The sequence below is a fragment of the Myxine glutinosa genome, unplaced genomic scaffold (assembly GCF_964187855.1).
Source record: "Myxine glutinosa unplaced genomic scaffold, kmMyxGlut1.1 SCAFFOLD_2793, whole genome shotgun sequence".
Classification (NCBI taxonomy): Eukaryota; Metazoa; Chordata; class Myxini; order Myxiniformes; family Myxinidae; genus Myxine; species Myxine glutinosa.
In genome coordinates this window covers 16,221-35,157 of record NW_027618887.1, presented here as the reverse complement: position 1 = coordinate 35,157, position 18,937 = coordinate 16,221, and the positions used below count along the sequence as shown (strand labels likewise).

The window sequence follows — 18,937 nt, the reverse complement described above, 5'->3', positions numbered from 1 at the left end:
TTTTCGCAAAGGTGTCTACGCAAATGTAAACATTAATTTTTGGATTCCTCATGCTCTGAATATTCCAAAAATGTATAGTTTTGCTAATATACCAAAATTTTGAACGAAATTATATTTGTTACATAGTGAACCTGACTAGTAGAGCAGCAACGAAGGCTGGAAGGTGGAAATGCGAATGGTTCGGTGGATGTGCGGAGTATCGTTCGGAGAGAGGAAGTCAAATGATGAATTGCGAAAGATGATGGGAATAGAGCCTGTGATGGATGCTGTGAAGAGGAACAGGTTGAGATGGTTTGGTTAGTGTTGAGGAAGGATGAAAGTGACTGGTTGAGAAGAGTGATGGAAATGAATGTTGAAGGAAGTAGAGGACTGGGAAGACCGAGAAAGACTTGGCTAAAGATGGTGAAAGAAGAAAAGCGGGCAAGGGGGTTAACAAGGAGAGATGCAGAAAATAGGGCAAAATGGAGAAGATTGTCATGGGGACCGCAAGGCTAACCCCGCTCTAGCAGTGAAATGGCCTTAAAATGCCTGTTGTTGTATTCTGTGGTACTCCATTATCACCTGGCATTATCACTGTAACATATGCGAGTTGTGTCCAAAGATTAGTTCTGGGGCCACAGCTGCAGAGTCATTTAATCCCTAAGCCCTCTGCGAGAGCTGTTAGCTGACAGAGAGTGTGTGTGTGTGTGTGTGTGTGTGTGTGTGCTCATATGTGTGAAGATTTCTGTGTTAGTGCATATCAGATAAGTTGTATCCTATAGGCATATTTACCTTGACGATGTTGCGAGGGCAATTAACAGAGCTTGGAGAATCCCACGGATAAACTACAATGGGATTCTTCTTTTGTGATGACGAAAAACAAGAGTGGGTAAAATTACCATTCCATGCACAATGAGTCCCCAACTACAGCGATAGAATACAATCCCAGCCGTTTGCCCATGAGTTTTGGATCATCCATCTCCAGTATTTTTCCAGCAATGAGAAAGACAATCCCGAAAGGGAAATACCTGCAAAGATAAGCAATATAAATTCTCTTACATTCGATATAAATGATTAAATATTTGCTTTTCCTTTATATGTGTTTGGGAATGCAGAGCTTGTGTTCACAGTGAGGTCGGTGTATTGGCTGACCATACAGTGATTGCAACTATCTCATGATGGCTTCGTTGAGGCTCTGGCAGAAGCTCACTAAAGGTAAGCCATGTTTGCCCCATTCTCCCAAGCATGATGCCTGCACATATGAGCATTAGTGTGGTCATCCCTCATGGAGTTATCATTTATACAGTGTACAATACATAGGACAGTTCCACACAGGCACCATTCAAAAGGGGCAATGCTGTTTTCAACTGATTGCCCTTATCACGGGCAAAACTTTTGATGCAAATCTAATGCAGAAACCTGCACAGAGGATGTAAAATTATGGTAGACATCGGAAACTTAAATGCAAGTAAATACAGCAGAAGCACAAATAAAAGAAAAACCAACATGACCTGCAATTTGAAGCCGTCACACAGGATAATGCAAGCAAATTTCGACAAAGAAAAGAGTGTTTTTTTCAATTCCTCATCCTCATGTCTGTGTCACATCCCTAATACCGCACTCGTTTAATCCACATCACGATTCATTTGAATATCAACGAAGTAAAAAATAAAATAGAAGCTTTCGTGCAAATGAACCCAGATTATCATTCATATATATATATATATAAAACACAGTTTGTGTGTGTGTGTGTGTGTGTGTGTGTGTGTGTGTGTAATGTTACCGATAGACTCCTAAACGGAGAGGCTTACGTGCTTGATATTTGACATAGACATGGCCATTGAGCCTGGGACGAACATGGCCGAACTCAAAATATTTGACGATCCATATTTCTTATTCATATTTACCTCAGCGCATTTCAGCGAAGTACCCGCTAATCTCAGCTGGTTCCAGAGCAGCTCGCTGATTCGCTCAGAGCGATCACGTGATGTTCCATCCCGTCACACGTTTTTTCACCTTTTATGCGATCGTGTTTTGTATCGATTTTGTGTGATATTAATTAAATGTCTTTGAAACAGCTGTGAAACGTCTTTCCACAACCCTTCCGTAACCGTTTGGAGCAGTTTATTGCCGCACAAAACGAGATCCGCGAAGCGAGTTGGTCGAGTCGAGCTGACCAAGATGGCGACACGGCGGCTTCACTTTTCACGGAGTATGAGCGTTCTATATATTTTCAATTCAGTGCGCCCGTGATTTGTGGCATAGACATGACCATTGGGCCTTCACGGTGTAATTTGTGCGAGGCTTTTGTCCGAGTGAGCTTGAGTCGAGAGGGCGAATGTACGGGTTGGGAATGTACGGGTCTCCCTTCCCCCGCCCGGCAACGCCGGTACTGGAGGACGTCACAGGATCGGTGAGTCTCCAAAATCCGCTTCGTGCTGTTGCGAATATGCAGGACTATGTCCGATTGTTGTGCTGCTCTCCGACCATGAGAACTGCAACGTCATTGTTGACTGACCATCCCCTTCCCTCCCCCTTCCCCCTCCCCCCTCCGTCCCCCCTTCCCCCTCCCCCCTCATCCCCCCTTCCCTTCCCCCTCCACCCTACCCCTCCCCTTCCCCTCCCCCCTACCCCTCCCCTTCCCCTCCCCCCTACCCCTCCCTTCCCCTCCCCCTCCCCTCCCCCTCCATTTTCCCCCTCCCCCTCCCTTTTCCCCCTCCCCCTCCATTTTCCCCCCTCCCCCTCCCTTTTCCCCCTCCCCCTCCCTTTTCCCCCTCCCCTCCCCTACCCTTCTCCCCCTCCCCTCCCCCACCCTTCTCCCCCTCCCCTCCCCTCCCCTCCCCTCCCCACCCTTCTCCCCCTCCCCTCCCTCCCCCTCCCCCCTCCTCCTCCCCTCCCCCCTCCCCCCTCCCCTCCCCTCCCCCCTCCCCCGCCCCCTTCCCCTCCCCCCTCCCCCCTCCCCCTCCCCCCTCCCCTCCCCTCCCCCCTCCCCTCCCCTCCCCTCGCCCCTCCCCTCCCCCCTCCCCTCCCCTCCCCCCTCCCCCCTCCCCTCCCCTCCCCCCTCCCCTCCCCTCTCCCCTCTCCCCTCCCCCCTCCCCTCCCCCCTCCCCTCCCCCCTCCCCCCTCCCCCTCCCCCTCCCCCCTCCCCCCTCCCCTCCCCCCTCCCTCCTCCCCTCCCCCCCTCCCTCCTCCCCTACCCCCTCCCTCCTCCCTCCTCCCCTCCCCCTCCCTCCTCCCCTCCTCCCCTCCCCCCTCCCTCCTCCCCTCCTCCCCTCCCCCCTCTCCCCTCTCCCCTCTCCCCTCTCCCCCCTCCCACCCCCTCCCATCCCTCACCCTCCCCATCCCCCCCCTCTTCTCCCCTCTCCCCCTCCCCCTCCACTCTTCTCCCCTCCCCCCCCCCCCCCCCGTTCCCTTCCCCTCCCCTCCCCCGCCCGGCAATGCCGGGTACTTCTGCTAGTATATATATATATATGTAACACAGTTTGTGTGTGTGCGTGTGTGTGTGTGCGTGTGTGTGGGTGTGTGTGTGTGTGTGTGTGTGTGTGTGTGTGTGTGTGTGTGTGTGTGTGTGTGTGTGTGTGTGTGTGTGTGTGTGTGATGTTACCGATAGACTCCGAAACGGAGAGGCTCACGTACTTGATATTTGCATAGACATGGCCATTGAGCCTGGGACGAACATGCTGAGACCATATTTGACGAGATCCATATTTTTTATTCATATTTACCTCAGCGCATTTCAGCGAAGTACCCGCTAATCTCAGCCAGTGCGAGCAGCTCGCTGATTCGCTCAGAGCGATCACGTGATGTTCCATCCCCGTCACATGTCACACGTTTGCACGTGATTCAGGGCGAAAAGCCATTGCGTTTTTCACCTTTATGCGACCGTGTTTTGTGCGATATGAATTAAATTTTAATTCATATTTCGTGTTTTCGAATACGAAGGATTTCCCCTTTCTCCTTTCGATTTCGAATACGAGCTTGAGTCGAGAGGGCGAATGTACGAGTTGGGAATGTATGGGTCTCCCCTCCCCCACCCGGCAATGCCGGGTACTTCTGCTAGGATCACGTGATGTTCCAACTTGCCGCCATAATCTCACAGTTATACGTTCGCACGTAATTCAGTTTTTTCACATTTCAGCGAGGAACATTGCCATTCACACCACATAGGTTTTTTTTCACTTTCATCTGATATTTGTGATTTATTTCAAACAAGCTGTATTCCATCTACACGGCCATGTATTCCTATTGACGTTATGTAAAGTACATAAATTGTGTGGATTACATCATTTCTGGATGTGATCAATTGCCAGTAACCATCTATATCCCTCCCCTCCCCTTCCCTCAGCCCCCTCCCTTTCCCCCCTCACCCTCCCCTACCCTTCCCCCTCCCTTCCCCCTCCACCCTACCCTCTCCCCTTCCCCCCTCCCCTTTCCCCTCCCCTCCCCCTCCCTTTCCCCCATGCCCCTCCCTTTCCCCCCTACCCTTCCTTTCTGCCCTACCCCTTCCCCATCCCCCTCCCCCTCCCCCTCCCCTCCCCTCCCCCTCCCCTCCCCCTCCCTTTCCCCCATGCTCCTCCCTTTCCCCCCTACCCTTCCTTTCTGTCCTACCCCTTCCACTCCACCCTCGCCCACCCCCCCTCCCCTCCCCCTCTCCCTCCCCCCTCCCCTCCCCCTCTCCCTCCCCCCTCCCCTCCCCCTCTCCCTCCCCCCTCCACCTCCCCCTCCTCCCTCCCCCCACCCTCCCACTCCTCTCCCCCTCCCCCCACCCTCCCACTCCTCTCCCCCTCCCATTCCTCCCCCTCTCCTCCCTCCCCCTCCCCTCCCCCCTCCCCTCCACTCCCCTCCCCTCCCCTCCCCCCCTCCCCCCTCTCTCCTCTCCTCCCCCCATTCCCCTCCCCTCCCCCCATCCCCCCTCCCCTCCCCCTCCCCCCTCCTCCCCTCCCCTCCCCTCCAACCTCCCCCTCCCCTCCTCCCCCTCCCTCCCGCTCCCCCTCCCTTTCCCCCTCCCCCTCCCCCTCCCCTTCCCCCCCTTCTCCTCCACCCTACCCTCTCCCCTTCCCCCCTCCCCTTTCCCCTCCTCTCCCCCTCCCTCCCCCTCCCCTCCCCTCCCCATCCCCCCCCCCCACCCCTCCCCCACCCCTCCCCCTCCCCTTCCCTCCCGCTCCCCTCCCTTTCCCCCCTCCCCCTCCCCTACCCTTCCCACTCCCTTCTCCCTCCACCCTACCCTCTCCCCTTCCCCACTCCCCTTTCCCCTCCTCTCCCCCTCCCCTCCCCTCCCCCTCCCTTTCCCCCATGCCCCTCCCTTTCCCCCTACCCCTTCCTTTCTGCCCTACCCCTTCCCCATCCCCCTCCCCTCCCCCCTGTTCCCCTCCCCTTCCCCTTCCCTCCCTCCCCCGCCAGGCAATGCCGGGTACTTCTGCTAGTATATTATAAAAGAAAGTTTTGTTTGTTTGTCTGTGCAAGCTAATCTGAACGATGAAAGGTAGGAGGAAACCTCGAATACAAAAAATGTCGGGACGGGCCCCGGGAAGGTTTTAGGCTAGGTGGCGAGGCCGCTTCGGCCGGGCTGGGCCCATTTCGCAATTAAAAGCTTAGCTGAATTATAGTAGTCAATCTTCTACGGCTGCGAATAAAACCTAAATTATAGTAGTAAATTCATTCAAAAAGACCAAAAATGTCGGGACAGGCCCCGGGAAGGTGATAGGCTAGGTGACGAGCCCGGTCGAGGCCGCGGTTGGCCGAGCTGTGGTGGACTCCTCACTCATCTGCTTAAGCAGTCCCTCCCAACCTCCTTTTATTAGGCGCGTGGCGATCAAGCCACCGGCTTTTTGGAAACGCCCATCGGGTCGCTCTCCGCAGTGCCAATTGGTGGGCACGGGCTCTCTGGCTCCACCCTTGATGACGATGGGCGGGCACGCCCCTCTTCCCCGAGCTGACCACGCCGTAATGGCGGCAAATGCAGTTGGCAATAAATGCAGTTGGCAATAAATGCAGTTGGAAAGGGAGGCTTTGGGGGAATTTGAAAAAGGGGATCTATCTTATTCGATTCGGTGCAATGCAGTGTCAACTAATGGGAAACAGAGCCTTAAATTGCAACACATAATAAAGAAATAACTATTTAGAAGGGTATATGATTTTCTACGTGCATGCGATGGATTAACTAAGGGGACGACCTTTGACCTTTACACAAATGGAGGTACTTACAAAGATCATGACATTACTTACAGAGGGTGATATTTACACACAGGATTCTCAAATCCACAACAATATATATATATATATATATATATATATATATATATATATATATTATATATATATATATATATATATATATATATATATATATATATATATATATATATATATATATATATATATATATATATATATATATATATATATATACAGACTTGGCATTTAATATGGAATTTTTTTTTTTTCTTGACTTGGGTTTACTTCTTAACTCAGTATATCAATCTGGTGAGTTTCTTTTACACTTTGGTGATTTATTTGTTAAAAGAACCATGTCACTGATTGTCTGTCGCAGCAAGAAGTCAACAACAGGATTATATCACAGGTGGCGTGGCAAAATGTACGGACAGGTGCATTTGATGATTCGCTTCACAGTCGGGTATACAAGGGTTGTTGCGTTCTGTATTAGTGGAAAAGAACTGCTGCACTTCTCCAAAAGTTATTGCCGCTTCCCCTGGAGATGGTCCGTCAACTCGACAATGGTCCGTTCAATACCGCGGATCATCGTCCATCTGTCTCGATCTTACTTGTGGAGTACCACATGGTATGAATTAGGTCCCATTATCTTCTTGGCAATGGTTAACGATACAGCTACCCACTCTGCAAATCGCTGGAAATATGTTGTTGATCTTAGCTTTGTTGTTATTGTGCCCAAGACAAAACGTTAAAATGTAGTTTCATTTCAACTCTGCTGTTGATTGGTGTTGCAGTCATGACATGAAACTGAACCCAGTGAAGTGTAAATCCAGGCAGATTTCATTATTGCACAATACACCACCTCCCATTCAACTGGAGATCGATGATGTCCCACTTTAAGTTGTCTCCTCTCTTAAACTCCTCGGTGTTATCATTCAAAAGAACCTCAAGTGGGATCAACAAGTGCAATACCTGCCAGCAATACTTTGCAACCACTTTGCCCGATCTCTAGCGTCTTGGGTAAATTGAAGAAAAATGGAGTTAAAGCTGAAGATCTGGTTTCTGTCTGCAAAATGTATATTTTCCCAATGCTTGAATTTGCAGCACCTTTATGGTCTTCTGGTATTACTGTAGCCCAAGCCTAATGTATCAAATGCATACAGAACAGAGCGCGACATGTAATTGCTTTTCCGAACATCTTCCCCTCCGATGACCTGCTGAACACTGTCAATGTTGACTCGTGTTCTGATAGGCGTAATTCAATTACCACTAGTTTTGCCAAGTCCTTTCTCACCTCTGAGTGGAGGCACTCAGACTTTGCCCCAAACTCGTCTGATCATGTCTGGTCAGTCTTAGAAATTTCCAACAACTATACATGCCCCAGATAATAACTCAAATATGCAAACAATCCCCCATTCCATCTATGATTCAGTTGCTCAATGTGATAATCTTTAGAATCCTGCTTTGTTATTCAGATTTTGTATTATCTCTTTGTTTTTATGATTGTCATCATTAATGTCAAGCCTGGTGTGGCTTGACGGTTAAGGAAGTTGGCTTAAGTTATTAGGGTCTTGATTTTTAGCCCCTGTCATGCCGTTAAAAATAACATCAGGTGGGTTGCCTTAGCTTGTCATCATTCGGAGGTCGGCACAATGAGCACCGCCTTACTGGTAATGGGGCATGCATCAGCGGCACAGCCGCACTCACAGAAATGCTGCAATTAGCAGCCACAGACTGCATCTCCAATGGCTTGATCTCTGATCATCAATTTGGTTTCAGACCAGGTCACTCTACTCTGGACATGCTGCTTCTGCTGTCTCAACAATGGATGGAGGTCCTCAATGCCAAACAGGAAATCAGAGCTGTCTCCCTTGACATATCACGTGCCTTCGATACGGTCTGGCACCCAGCTCTGCTCACCAAACTCTCCTCCTATGGTATCCATGGAAATCTCCATGCATGGCTTGCGGACTTCCTCTCCGGTCGTAGTCAACGTGTGGCCCTGAATGGATTTCTCTCATCTCCCCTTCCTGTTCAGGCTGGAGTTCCCCAAGGCAGTGTGCTGGGCCCTGTGCTTTTTCTGGTCTTTATCAATGATCTCTCCGACTCTCTGGAAAATCCTCTCTATCTCTTTGCTGATGACTCCACTCTCTGCCGCTCCATTCCTCTTCCCTCAGATCGGCAGTCTGCAGCCTCCTCACTCTCTGAAGACCTGGACAAAATCACAGACTGGTCAAACAAGTGGAACATGTCTTTCAATCCTGACAAATCTCACTCTCTTACTATGTCTCTCCGAAAAGATCGACTGGACAACCCTCCCATCTACTTTCTCAACTAATCCTCTCCATGAAGTTCTGTCACTCAAGCTTTTGGGTCTCACTATCTGCCATGATCTTTCTTGGGAAAACCACATTTCCAAGCTGGCCTCCAAAGCCAGTCGCCGACTGGGCATCCTCCGTCGTGCGAAGTCCTTCCTCGGCACACCTGAGCTCCTCACCACATACAAGGCTTTCATCCGCAGCTCAATGGAATACTGTTCTCCCCTATGGGCTGGTGCTCCTGCCTCACACCTTGCTCGGCTTCACGCTGTTGAATCCAAAGCTTTCAAAATCATTGGAATCTCCCGCGATGAAGCTATCTCTGAGGGCCTTTCACTCACTCACCGCAGGCAGGTAGGTGGTCTTTCTGTCTTCTACCGACTCCTCTCCGGCCTTGCTCCCCCAGCTCTCTCTGTGCTCTGTCCCCCAAATATTCCTACAGGTCGCACAAGATCTGCCAGCAACCCTCTGATGGTTAAACTGCCGAAATCTCGGCTCTCTGCTCACCTTCACTCTTTCATTCCTCTTTTCTCCCGCCTCTGGGACAAACTCCCACACTCCCTTCAATCCCACTCCTCCCTCCAGGTCTTTAAAACAGCTGTTCACCACCATCTCTTATCTTCCCCCATCCAAAACCTTGATCTTTTCTACCCCCACTAATTCACCCCAGATCCACCTTGTTTGAAATTCCAACTTCCTTCCTGGAAGTCCTGGCAGTGTCCATATGTTTATACCTCTCCCACCCCCCCCCCCCCCCTCCTTCACATGCCTCCCCCCCAGAAGCCCTCTCCCTCCAACAGATCTCTCGATGTCTCCATGTCTCTCGGTCCCTGCTCTCAAATGTTTTGTTTGTGTCCTTCCCCCTCTCTCCCCATCTTGTCTACCACTCCCGATGTTATTTGTTGTATGTGTCTGTTTGTCTTTCTGTGTGATTAATGTTCGCTCTTTCACGAGCCTCGATCTTGTATACAAAAAAAAAAAAAAAAAAAAAAAAAAAAAATGAAATAATCATATCATTAATTTTGTTATTTTACTATTATTATTAATTCATGTTGTTTATTTTCTAGTTTGATATAAACTGAACATTTTACTTTTTCGGTATATTTTCAAATAAAACCAAAATTTAAGTTAAATAAGTAAACTAGTTTAATAAGTTTAATTAGTTTATTTAATATTTTAATAAGTTATTTAATAATTAATTTTATTTAATAAATATTTATATTTAAATTTAATAAATATTTTAATATTTAATATAATAATTAATTTATTATAAAATATATAATTTCTATTTTAATATAAAAATTATTTAATATTTAAATTATTTTAAAATAGAAATTAATTATTTATTTTTATTTTATTTTATTCTTTAATAGAAAATATTTAATATAATAATTAAATAAATATTTAATAAATATTATATTTAATAATAAGTTATTTAATAATTAATAATATTATTTATTTAATATTTATATTTAATAAGTTTATTTAATTAATTTAATAATAAGTTTAATTAGTTTAATAATTTGATAAGTAATAAGTTTAAATAAGTAAACTCTTTGTTGTTCGTAGACCTCATTGAAAATAAAAAAATATTCAAATTATGTAGGTTATCAAGTTGAGAAAGAAAATGAAATGAATTATTGTTCAAAGAAATTCCACAATACAACTTCTCTCGGATTTGGGGTTAAGGAAGTCTTTGAATCCATGCATGATGGTTCGGCAGGTGCAAGTGGCTCCAATTGGTTAATTTTCAAAATTACACAACCCATCACCAGACCAGGAGCAGAATACTGCCACCAACAATTTGACAGGTGTATTCTCCACCTAATTCAAATTCAACTCTGGAAGGTAATAAGCCCATAAACACCTCTTAAAAATGGAACACCCTACCAAATTGAGATATTCTGCCAGGAGTGTGTCTGGTTGTTGTTGTTATTTTTGTTTGTTTTTCATTGGCAGACATGTCGGTTTCTATTGATATGCTGAGCACGGTGTACAAAATGAGCCAAGGCATGAATAGGGTGAAATTATGTACTTACCCATTGTGCTGGAGAAAATTACTATGCCCAAAACGTTGGTCCCTTCGCTGGAGCCAGGCTCAGCCTTATAGGTAATGCCTGGCATGAACATTGTGGATTCCTGCTCTTTGGCAACAGATTTGACATCTGAAGCCCCAGTAACATTTCCTTGCATTTGTGTGCCTTCCAATCCAGGTTGTTCCAACTTTCTCATTGGCACAATCTGTGTTTTGTACTATGGGACGGCAGGTGCAAAGTGTGTTATAGAGGAAAAAAGGTGAGTCAATGCAACCTAAAAATAAATACAGTCCGACATTTCTGGTGTCTTAATAATTAATGTTAGAAAAAGAAACTTGCCTGTTGAAATGTAGCTTCAACCAAATTAGATGGAAACATGTTTCTGCAGGAAAAAAAAACATTGCACAAGGAAGTTGTATTAGATTGGCATAGCCACTGGGAGTAAAGTGCGGTGGTACAATGCTTGCTACAAAATTTTCTGATTCCGTTTTTGATTCCTGCCACAGTGGGACATGTCAATGGACTTGATGCTGGTGTTGTGCAGGTAAGGAATTTGATTGAGAAGCAGGGATGTTCATTTAGCCATCCTGCATGCTGACACTCACTGGAGGATGTTAAAAATCCAATATACGTTTCAGTTGTTGCCATGATCAATTCAGCTCTTTGTTAATTTGTTTGCAAAGGCCATTAAAATGTCGTTTGTTATTGACTTGGTGAATAATACATATGGCAAAAAGATTCCCATGCAGTACTTCATCCCAACCCTCCTCCGACCCAGGCCCATGACCATGATTTCAATGCCACTTGACCTGCCCATTGTGTCCACCCACAGGACAAATGATACATGGATAAGGGGAGGGGGGGCAAATTTGTTTTGCTTTTTTATTCTTAACAACAATGTGTTAATGTTCCTCTAATACTTGTTATATGTAACACCATATCAATACTTGGTGTATTAATGGCACAGTGATGCAATGTCAGGTTAAATGTTATACTATGAAACCAAAAAAAATAAATAATGAATGTACTGTTAATATTTCATATCTGAAGATGGGTGAAGAAATTGTGCATTAAATTGCCTTTTCACTGTTTCCAAGGCATGATTAACTTGGATATAGCTACCGTATGAGATCCAGCAGAGCATGTGCAGAGCTGGGCAGGGGTTGGACTCCAGCTGGCCTTCCTGCTTTTTGAGCAGCACCCCCTGGATGAACTGCAGTCGCCATGGCTATGCCCACTGCCACAGCAACCAGTGTGGTCAATAAGTAGTAAGCCACAGTGATCACTCCCAACCGTCCTGAGGCTTTACGGTCTAGTGTAGCCAGTCCTGACACCAGGCTGTACAAAGAATGTTGAAAAGACCATTCTTTACAAACCTCATTAATTCTTCATCCTACTATTCATTTGCAATTGGTCCCTGGCTTTGATGCCAGTACAATTTTTATTATGGACCTTATGCGTCAAAAAGCTACATATATATCAAACAAACAGTTTCAAATGGAGCACCTCGCTGTCATTAATATATATATATATATATATATATATATATATATATATATATATATATATATATATATATATTGTATACAAGATCAAGGCATGCCTGGTGTTGGCTTAGCGGTTAGGGTGCCGGCTTGGGATTCTAGGATCCTGGGTTTGAACCCCAGTCAATCGCTGAATTAACACCAGGGGGGTTGAGGCATCCAGCCTGGCATCCTTCCGAAGTCGGCAAATTGAGTACCAGTTCACTGGTAATTAATTCGCTGTGTGTCGCAAGAGGCGACTAACAGGGTTGGCGGCAGGAAGGGCATCCGGCCATAAAACATTGCTTCGAAAATGGGACCAAGGTGCCCAAAAAAGGCCAACCCCTGCTCTGTGGGGGAAAAATGGCCTCTAAAGGTGGCTCTTTCTTCTTCTATACAAGATCGAGGCTCATGTAAGAGCTCGTATTGGAACATTTAAGTTGCATCAGATGTCGCAATAAATGTGAATGGCTTCTCCCAGCTTGCTGGCTCGATGACAGAAGACGCCATTTGCATTTTTGCCGCCACAATCCCAATGTTCCATTGGTCCCTGTTTAGAATACCATGCGGGCATGGGAAACTTGCTAGTTAGTTAAAAATGTATATAAAGAAATCCTAACAAAGAGACCTTTGTGGATTTGCTTTTGCATTTTTGGTTTTTATCATTTGTACTTTTATTGCATTTTTGTTTCAGACGTTTTTGGCTGGATGTAGATTCTTGAAGATCTAGTTTAAAGTAGGCAAGTTTTCATCTTCACATTATAATTCCATAATGTCAAAAATTCAAGTATATTTATATGTAAAATGCATCTGCTTTCTTTCAAGAGAAATATAGTGTGATGAAACGCCACCAACTTTCTGCAGAAAAGCGAAGCTACATTCACTGAAAGTAGAAAAGCAGTTAATAAAACGTGGCTGCAGATTATTTATTGGTTGTGAAAATAAAGAAAAATATTGACATTATGTAAGACAGGTGCAAATGAAGGAATAAACCTGCACGGAGAAGCGATTAAAGTGGTAGAGGTGTGTGCCATCGCTCTCCCACTCTCTATTCCTGTGAGCATCGATGGCTGCAGGTGCAGTAAATGCAACGCGAAGTCTGATGCACATAGACCCAGCAAACTGGCCAGGTCGTCCGTAAGATGACGGCTGCCCTAGATGTCCAAAGTAGACACAGCTGTCTGCAGATGTTGTGCAGTGATGTCGACATTGGTGCCACCACTGACTTTCATGGGCACATTTATCCACGATGTAGCGCTGCCCAAGCTGACCTTCAGGTGTGGTCTGGTGTCTGAGTATCCTTCTCATCACCTTAGCCTAAAGAGGCTTCCCCCACAAGGCGGTGGGGATCCATTACTGGACAAGGGGCCCATACCAGGTACTATCAGCCAGAGTCAGCTGAGCCCAGGACTCGAATAGAGCAGGGTCGTCACTCCCTAAGGTAGCTGAAAAACAGCTACCCTGCTAACCAGTATACAGACTTGGCATTTAATATGGAATATTTTTTTTTCTTGACTTGGGTTTACTTTCTGAACTCAGTATATCAATCTGGTGAGTTTCTTTTACGCTTCAGTGATGTCTTTGTTGAAAGAACCATGTCACTGATTGTCTTTCGCAGCAAGAAGTCAATAACAGGATTATATCACAGGTGGCGTGACAAAATGTAAGGACAGGTACATTTGACGATTGGCTTCACAATCGGGTATATAAGGGTTGTTGCGTTCTGTATTAGTGGAAAACAACTGCTGCATGTCTACAAAAGTTATTGCCGCTTCCTCTGGAGATGGTCTGTCAAACTTGACAATGCTGTTTGTCATGGAGTGGTGGCTTTACGAAATTCTGGTGTGAAACAGCGTGCTATTGCTCGGCAGTATGGCATCACTCAAGGTCAGGTGTCAAAGATCCTGAAACGAAATGCTCAGAGGGGTGTCCCTACTCCAATACCGAGGCCAGGACGTCCCCGCAGAACCACAAGGAGGGATGATCGCCAGCCACACCGGTTAGTCCGCAATGGCCGTACCAAGTCAGCTAATCAGCTTAGGGCTGAGTAGCAGCAACTGACAAATGTGCCTGTATCCAGAAGGCTAGTCAACCAACGACTGGTTCAAGCAGGCTATCGTGCCAGGCGTCCCCTGAGAAAGCCACGCCTGACCAGACAACACAGCCAGCGCCGATTGCAGTGGGTCAGAGAGCACCGTCAATGGCAGCCAGGAAACTGGATTCACGTGACCTTCAGTGACTAGTCTAGATTTCTAGTCTATCGTCAAGATGGCCACGTCCGAGTGCGCAGACAAGTGCATGAAGCCCACATCGAAGATTGTATAGTGCCAAGAGTCCAAGCTGGAGGTGGTGGGGTGACCGTTTGGGCTGCTTTTCATGCAGGGGGCAAAACTGACCTGGTTGTTCTGAATGGAAACCTGAACCAGTTCAAGTACAGGGTCATTCTGGAAGAAACATTGCTTCCATTTGCTCGTGCAGCCTTTCGAGGAAACTTTGTCTTCCAAGATGACAATGCATGGCCTCATCGTGCTCGCATGATCCAACACTTTCTTGCTGACCGTGGTGTAGAGCATATGGACTATGGAGTGGCCTGCCATGTCCCCGGATATGAATCCGAAAGAGAACTTGTGGGCAGAATTAACGCGTCAAATCGACAACTTGGACCAGCAGCCTACCTCTGTGCGTGAATTGCAGCAGACTATTTCCACTGCATGGCAAGCAATTCCTATCCAAACCTTGGCAAATCTCGTGAACAGCATGCCTCGACGTGTACGTGCTCTCCTGAATGCTCGTGGGGGTTACACGAAGTACTGAACTGTAATTTTACTGTCCATAATCCCAGTCATAATTTAGCTTTTGTTTTTGTTGAAATTTTTTTTGGCTAATGTGCAAAATAAAGAGATACTTCTGGAAAACGTACAGAAGTTTAACACAGTACTGTCCGTGAATTGAGTTCGATATCAGTTTACATCACTTTCAAGGATCAATTTATTTGCTTCGAAATGTCAAATGTGGTTTTTGTTTCTTTTAAAGGTCACATTAACAAAATCTAGAATAATTTCAACATAATTCCAATGAACTTTTGGTTCTAAGTCATCTTGAAAAGTAAGTTCACCCCCACAAAAAAAATATTCCATATTAAATGCCAAGTCTGTATATATATATATAATATATGCCCGGTGTTTCAACAAAATGGCCTATTTGAACGTTTTATTGTAGAAATAATACAAAAGGTAGCAAGTTCAGTGATGCATTGATGGAAAGCATACACCATGCCATTTTCAAATCACAATAAACTGCTTGTAATTGACATTTTCAATGTGCGCTCCGTCTCTGTTCAAACAGGCTTTTATCCTTACTCCGAAATTCTCACAACTCGTCTGCAAGTGGCTGGAGTGGTACCCCGATGGTAATCTTCCACCTCTTGCTTCAGGACAGCCAGGGTTCAAGGTTTGTTGGCGTAAACTGGACCTTTGGCAACACCCCAAAATAAAAAAAATCCAATGGATTCAAATCCGGGCTGTGGGGTGCCCACTCATGCGCTGTGCCTGGGCTGATGACACGATTTCTAAACAACTGATGGAGCAAGTCGATGGTTTCACCTGCAGTGTGCGGTGGGGCACCGTCCTGCATGAACCAGTCTGAGCTGGTTTGGAGAAGATAATTGCGCAAGATCAACGTGGAATCGGTGTAAAGCCTCGTGGTACCGCTCCCCATTGACATTGACTGTCACCGTATTACCATTGGCATCTTCGAACCAATACGGTCCCAGCATACCCCTTCTGGCATTCAATGCACAGAAGCAAGTGGACTTGGGGACGTTGAGAGGCATCTCAGACACCTCCTGAGGAGGCTCAGCACCCCAGAAGATGTTGTTGTGATTGTTGATAGCCCCATTGAAATGGAAGTGTGCTTCATTACTGAACCACGAGGAGTTGATCCAATTTGGGTACCTTTCCATTCGGTCACTGAACCAATCACACATTGTTACTCGTCTTGCCATGTCAATCAGAGTTAGTTTATTCCTTACAGATACGATGTATAGGTAGAGCTTGAGGTCTGAAGTGAGAATGCACCACACCACACAGACAGATTTGAGATCGCCAGTTCTTGGGAACGCCGACAGTGGGATTTCAAAGGACTTTCGATATCAGAATCTCTCACAAGATCAATGTTCCCTTGGTCCTTGGTAGCACTTGGTGGGCGGCCACTGTTGTCTTAATTTTGATTTTTCTCGCTACCATGTGCTTGGAAGTGCTCCACAAACTGCTGAATGCTCCCATTGGAAGGCCCATTACGGGTGTGAACATTGTAATACTGACAGTATCGTCGGCGCACCGGCACATAGGATTTTATCTCAAACCACAAAGTCACAATTTTCAGTTTTTGTTCCACTGTAAACACCATAGTTGACGTAGGGTCCTACTGACTACTTGTTAGAAATGGCACATCACCATCATCATAACCTGAAAGAGTGATCGGTATAGCATCAGAAACCACAGAATATCAGGCTGCACAAATAGTCCACTTTTTTTTTTTTTGGAAACACCATGCATTGTGAGAATGTGTGAGTGTGGAATCAGTGTAAGACCTCGCGGTACTGCACATGACCAGAAACAAATTGTCACTCTGGGAATAAAAGCGGACATGTTCCCGGGGCTCGTTGTCTATCAGTTTGTGGAAGCTCAATGAAACATCGCCTGAGACCGGATTTGCTCTTTACTTGTTTATTACTGGAGTAGCAAATTGGATCTTGTTATTTTTTTGGTTGGATGCACATTTTCTCTTAAAAAACAGCATTTGATATTGGTACCTTTGCACTGCTCTTGGCCCTTCTGGGTATACAGGCATGAAGTTGTCATGATGGTATCATCACGGAATTTGTCCAGGTCAGAGAACCTCAATAATCATAATTGTAGAACTCCCAAATGCTTAAAACATCGGTGATGCCTCCTGGTTGTGATTAGTGGGGCAAAAGACAATGTTTCCTGGTGGCAGATGTCACTTGTTCATTCCAGATATGATCTGGCGTCCTTACCAATCACATTAACAGGTGTATCATTAACCAGTATAGCGATGTTCACTGTTTATAAACAAACCCACCATACCCGCGCATGCGTAGCAGCCTGGTTGGCAAAAGCACAGTGTTTTTGTTTTGCACAATGGCGTCGCACGACACACATGTGATCGTTTCGGAGTATTTTAATAGTCTTGACACTGTTGCAAAATCTCGGTACAAATCGAAGTTGAGTTATAGGAATGGTGAGGATATTCGTCCGGATCCATTTGCATTGAAAGGATGGCAAAACAATCCATCTTGCTGGCCAGATTTGAACTACGGCGACGTGTACACGTACTTGATCGACACACCGGGTATCTACACAAGGGAGTTACTGAAGGCATTCAGGTCACTAGAGGCATGCAATTTTTTTTAAAGTGGTCATGTGAAGCCACTGTGGTATGCGATCGGGAATGATGTACCATTCTGCTTTATCAAAGGCAAAGTCATACCATCACAGCATCTCAACAACAAACCTCATGAGGCCTGGGTGTGTGTGGGGAAGAAGGAAGAACTGCCACTGCCACTCTGCCACTAGAACTGCCACTTCAAAACTGCTGGCAGTGATGACCGGTTTACTCGCACCCACTTTTGATACAACCCCACTTTTGATACAACCCCACTTTCATTGGACATGCTTTGACACAACCCCCTTGGATACAACCCCGATACACACACACACACACACACACACACACAAACACACATCCCCCCTACCCCTCCCCACACACACACATATCCACCCCCACACCCACACACACATCCCCACACACACACAAACACATCCCCACATGCATACACACACAAACACACACACATACACACATCCCCAGAACCCCCCCCCCCCCACACACACACACACACACACACACCCTCCCCCCCGCCACCACACACACACACACACACACACGCACACCCACACAAACACACGCACACATACCCCCATCCCCCCACCCCTAACACACACACACACGCACACACCAATCCCCCCCCCCCACACACACACACACACACACACATCCCTCCCCCCCCCCCCCCCACACACACAACCACACATGTCAATCCATGCACTGATTGCAGAAAAACCAATCCATGCACTGATTGCAGAAAAAGCCATTTTAAAAATAAAATTAACCTGAAATTGCAGAGACAGAATTATTTATTTTATCTGAGAAGCCAAACGATTCTTCTTCTTCTTTAGTTTCTCACAACTTTGTGTGAAATGCGATCAAGTTTTAAAAAGTCAGAATTTGACCAAATCTGTTTCATTCGTTTGTTAATATACCTCATCTATTGACAAATCTGCAATTGGAATTTTATTTGAGGTTCAAATGACCGCGGGAGATCGCGTTATCGTGATCACGTCCTGGAAGGACAAAATAGTGCGTTTCTTCTTCTTTCAACAATAAAGACTTATAGCTTCGAGACCGTACATGGAGAGTGGCTCTGGAATTCTATAGAAACTTATTCCCGAGTTCTTTTCAAATCTATTTGTGCAATTAACAACACAGCAGCTCACAGGCATTGTCCTTGAAATGGTGTCACGTCAATGATCGTAAAACGTCACCACTTAGAGACGGCCAGCATGGTTGGTGTTTTGCCAACCAAAACAAAGAGCGTGGTCACGTGATCGGGTACGTGACATCACGGTAAACATCGCTATATAAGCCGATAGGCTTCAAAGTCACTACGTGGATGGAACACCAACGCGGTGCCCTGATGAGCCTCAATAAGGACGAAACTAGTCGGTAGGTTTGCTTTGCATCTGCTTGGTGACAGCATTTTACCATGGCATGTTTGTGCCGCTGGAGGCCCTTCTGCGTTTGCAGTCATGATTCTGTCGTGCCAGTA

General features: G+C 46.1%; 1 protein-coding gene across 1 annotated transcript in view; it reads right to left on the bottom strand.

The window, feature by feature from the left end:
- Positions 1-18,937, bottom strand: part of LOC137424763 (excitatory amino acid transporter 5) — a 51,266-nt gene that overhangs the window by 18,019 nt on the left and 14,310 nt on the right. The window contains 8 exon segments of the mRNA XM_078769495.1: positions 772-901; positions 904-1,007; positions 1,132-1,153; positions 1,156-1,201; positions 1,203-1,231; positions 10,508-10,721; positions 10,844-10,886; positions 11,627-11,842. Coding sequence (XP_078625621.1) covers positions 772-901; positions 904-1,007; positions 1,132-1,153; positions 1,156-1,201; positions 1,203-1,231; positions 10,508-10,721; positions 10,844-10,886; positions 11,627-11,842 — 804 coding nt within the window.